Source organism: Pinus tabuliformis, chromosome 2_2, assembly GCF_031772625.1.
Source record: "Pinus tabuliformis cultivar Carrire ecotype Pingquan chromosome 2_2, CPIR1, whole genome shotgun sequence".
Taxonomy (NCBI): Eukaryota; Viridiplantae; Streptophyta; class Pinopsida; order Pinales; family Pinaceae; genus Pinus; species Pinus tabuliformis.
This window is the reverse complement of record NC_142300.1, coordinates 148,612,410-148,616,707: the sequence shown is the minus strand read 5'-3', so window position 1 is coordinate 148,616,707 and position 4,298 is coordinate 148,612,410. Positions and strand designations below refer to the sequence as shown.

The 4,298-nt window shown below is 38.4% G+C and overlaps 1 protein-coding gene across 1 annotated transcript; it reads right to left on the bottom strand.

Moving 5' to 3' along the window:
* Positions 1–2,512: 2,512 nt before the first annotated feature.
* On the bottom strand, positions 2,513–2,974 carry LOC149191865 (uncharacterized). Its single transcript, XM_089406760.1, has one exon. The coding sequence runs from the start codon at positions 2,972–2,974 to the stop codon at positions 2,513–2,515; it is 462 nt and encodes a 153-aa protein (XP_089262886.1).
* Between the last annotated feature and the right edge of the window lie 1,324 nt (positions 2,975–4,298).

The following is a 4,298-nucleotide window of genomic DNA, read 5'->3' as shown; positions in this document are numbered from 1 at the left end:
GGTCGCCGACAACCATTGCAAGTATGGTCATCGAACCTGTGATGGTCGCACTTAAGCCCAAAGGCTTGTGCGATGCCATTGCACTATTTTGAAAAACAAGCGCGATGGCACTGAGAGTGATTTTTTAAAGTTAAAAACTCTCTTTTAAGAAAAATTTGATGATTTTTATCCATGTAAAAAGCATTAATAAGTGTTCAAATGTTGTTTGCAGGAGAAATATGGTCTTGGAGTGGAAAGAAAGAGGCCATGAGGCCGAGGATTTCCAAGCATCTCAGGATCTGGCATGTATAAATGCTCTGAGGGATTGTGGCCTACTGAAATTGTTTTGGACCATAGGGTTGAGGGCTCAGATGGAGTTGCTACCCTATCTGATCAGCCTCTATGATGTAGATCGAGAGATCTTCATCATCAAAGGACAAGAAATGGAGTTGGAGGAGATGGAAATTTATTTCATCACGAGATTATCCCGTCGAGGAGAAGCAATTCAACTCTTTGGATCTCGTCAAGGAGGTGAGAGTACTAGGATTCTAGTCCATAGATACTATCCTGGTGCCAAGATAACCAATGGAGGTAAGGTGAATATTGCAACAATCACCAATAACCTCATTCTGAGAAGAATTTTGTTCACCATGGTGCGTGTATCTGGCACACAAGCTTTTCATCAGTCTTGTAAGTCTCAGTTTTAGTTCGCTATTGCATGTTTGATCCCCACCATCTTCAACTGGTGTGGAGGCCTTTTGGTGAATATGAAGCGACAACTGACCACGGGTAAGCATAGAAACCTGAAGCAATTCAGGTTTGGTTCTATACTGGTGATCTTCTTCTTGGAGTGAATATCGCTCTTCAGGTATTAGTGGGCAAAAGTACCACATCCTACCCCCTGAGATCTGAGGCTCGTGAGATGGAGCTAGCTCATGCCTTGAGGAGGCACAGGTCGACATATGAATTATCCACCATAGTTCTTCACTTAGATTGAATTCCAACTGCTTATGGTAGATGACTACGGTTATGCCGACACAAATTTCAGAGGGGATCTAGTTCTACCTCTGCCACCAGGCAAACATTGGACCGACGCAGGTAAAAACTTGTTTTTTGAATTTTTTTCAAGTTTTTATGATTTTTATAAAAGGTTGAACTAAGACTAAACTTATGATAAATGTGCAGATGTGGGACCAAAGAGACCACCTGGCATGTTGTGAATAGCACGATGAGTTTCCCATCCGATACTGGGTGTGGACTACGAGGAAGGGGCTGACCCTTGATCTAAGATGGAACGCAATCTAGAGGAAATCACACGAGGGGTTCCAGATTATGCCACTATCGATGATGTTCCACTGCGTTGGCAAAGACACATTGTGGGAGTCTCCATGAGACTGCGTTGGCTATTAGGCTGAGTGACCAGGGTGGTTTCATACTATCGTGAGCACCGTGCAGTTTGATAGGTCATCTACACTTTTACAAATTTTGTAGGCTTTGAAAGCCAAGTGTCTCAGAACACTCTATTATTGTCATTTTGATGTAAACACTCCACCATACGCGATACATCTATATCTATATATGTATATATATATATATATATATATATATATATATATATATATATATATATATATATATATATATATATATGTATATATATATATATATATATACATATACATATACATACATACATACATATATATATATATATATATATATATATATATATATATATATATATATATATATATATATATATATATATATATATATATATATATATATATATTATTTCTACTTATGTGTTCATAACATGATTCAGTTTTACAAATGATGCAAATGTCTACAAGAACAAAATTTTCTTCAGTCAATGTATTTAAATTACATGGAATATGTTGATATGTAATGTAATCCAAATTTATTTCTAGCAATCTAACACATAGATACATACGAAATATTTGTAAATTCCTTATTGAATAATCATTGTTTAATTGTAACACAACGAGCTGTGAATCCAATTTGACAATTAAATCCCTAATGCCAAGAACAACTGCTTCTGACAAGAGTTCAATAATTGTACTATATTCAACAATATTATTGGTTGTTCGACCAAGGTAGATACCTTGTAAGTTAATCAACTCACCATTAGGGTCATAGAGTACCCATGCTGTGGAAGATAGGTTCTGTGTGCTACGACAAGTACTATCAACAAAACCAACGTAATGACCTGATGACATCTACAAACCAAGTGGAACACAGGGCAAGCAGAAAAACATACGTCTATAAAGCAAATAAACACACCAAATATCAAAATGCATACTAATGAATTAACACACTAATGTACAAAAGTTATTACACCAATCTCATGCATAATACTTTTTCAGATACAACCTATTACGAGGCTATGACAATGAATTTCCCTCATAATCAAATAGCTCATAGGCCCCTTTCTGTAAGACACATTGACAATGTAGGGCTCATTCCACATGGGTTCGAACTTACCTACCCCCAATTTATCATTGGTTTGATCTTAAAGAAGGACCAGGTCGCCTTCAGCAAAAGTGCGAGGAGAAACAATTTGGTCAAAATGAGCTTTGACCCATTTCTTTTGAGCTTCGATGACCATCACAACAATGCGACGAGTCTCGTTAAGTCTCTCAAGATACAGTAGCCCCTCCTCTTTAGGTGAGGTATTCAGAAGAAGTTCGATATCTAGCTTAAGTGAAGGGATATCGCATTTGATTGGAAGAGTTGCCTCTAAAACGTACACCAGCTGGAACGGAGTGAATCCAATGGCCATCTTAGAAAATTTTTTGTAAGCCCAAAGAGCTGAGAATAGCATTAAATGCCAATCTTTTCTGTGCTTCCCAACGGTACGCTGAAGCATATTAATCAAAATCTTATTGACTGCTTCAACTTGGCCATTGGCTCGTGGATAATATGGAGCTGATCTATCATGTCGAAGGCCCAACTGATCAATTAGATCTGCCATCATGTTTTGATGAAAATGTGATCCATGGTCAGTCATGATAGCTTGAGGGACACCAAAATGGGCTATAACGCGGTTAAATTGGAACTGCATGACAGTAATACCGTTAGCATTGTATGTAGGCATCGCCTCGGCCCATTTCATAAAATAGTCGACGACGACGATGATATAACCATGCCCCCCGATCGAGCAAGGGTTACAGGTCATGAAATAAATTCCCCATTTGGTGAAAGGGCCAACGGTAATTACTGGGTGTAAGGGTGTAGGTGGGCACACTGCTTGTGGTTGAAAATCTTGTTTTCATGGAATTTTTGGACAGTGAGAATGAAATATTTGAAGATAAAAGGCCAAAAATAACAGGCGCAAAGGATTGTCTAAGCAATGGCATATCCAGACATATGACCACCATAAGAACCAGAGCGGAAATCATTTAAGACCCACTTAGCCTCTTCAAGGGTGAGACATCTGTGAAGGACAGATTCCACATCGACCCAATACAATGTATCACCGATGATCCAATGGGGTTGGGACTGATACCCGATGTAGTGTTGGTCGGATTGAGACAACTTAGATCGGAAGGTCTAGGTTTGGAGATAAACAATAATGTCTCCATACCATGGGTCAAGAGTGCTGATAAAAAACATCTTTTTATTGGGTATCTTCTCAACAAAATCAGTTGGAGTGTCTGCAGATGGAAGAGCACAAATTAGCTCAGCAAAGACGAGAAATTTCTTGGATTTGGTAGCAATAAATTCCAAGCCAAACTCCTGCAGGATGACGATCCATTTGAAGTATTCCCCCCCAAGAAACTGGAGAGTCAATATACACGTCATGGGGTTGCAATCATAAATTACAATGGTTTTCCGTAAAAGGATATAGTGTCGAAATCTTTGCACGACATGAACAACTGCCAAAGAAAGATTATCAACATGAGCATAGAGAGACTTAGTATCAAGAAGATTCTAGCTCAGATAATAAACCACGTGCTCATTGTCATCATCGTCATCCTAAACTAACACCATAGCAATAGTGGTATTAGTTGTAGCCAAATATAAGAAATAATCGCGGCAGTAGTCGGAGGGATGTAGTAAAGGAGCACTAATTAGGGTTTTTTTTAAAGAATCGAAGGATTCTTGGGAAACTTCATTCCAAATAAAATGGATCCCCTTCTTAAGTAAGCGAGTATAACCTTTGGCAAGTTCGACATAATTTAGGACAAATCAACAGAGAAAATTAGCTTTTCCCTGCAAACTCTGCAATTGCAGCAGTGATGAAGGAGGGGGTAGATTGATTATGGCCTTAAATTTCAAAGGATCAATCCTAATAC

Bases quoted from the DNA above. Each gene is read 5' to 3' on its own strand.
- LOC149191865 (XM_089406760.1), bottom strand. From the start codon at position 2,974: ATGGCAGATCTAATTGATCAGTTGGGCCTTCGACATGATAGATCAGCT.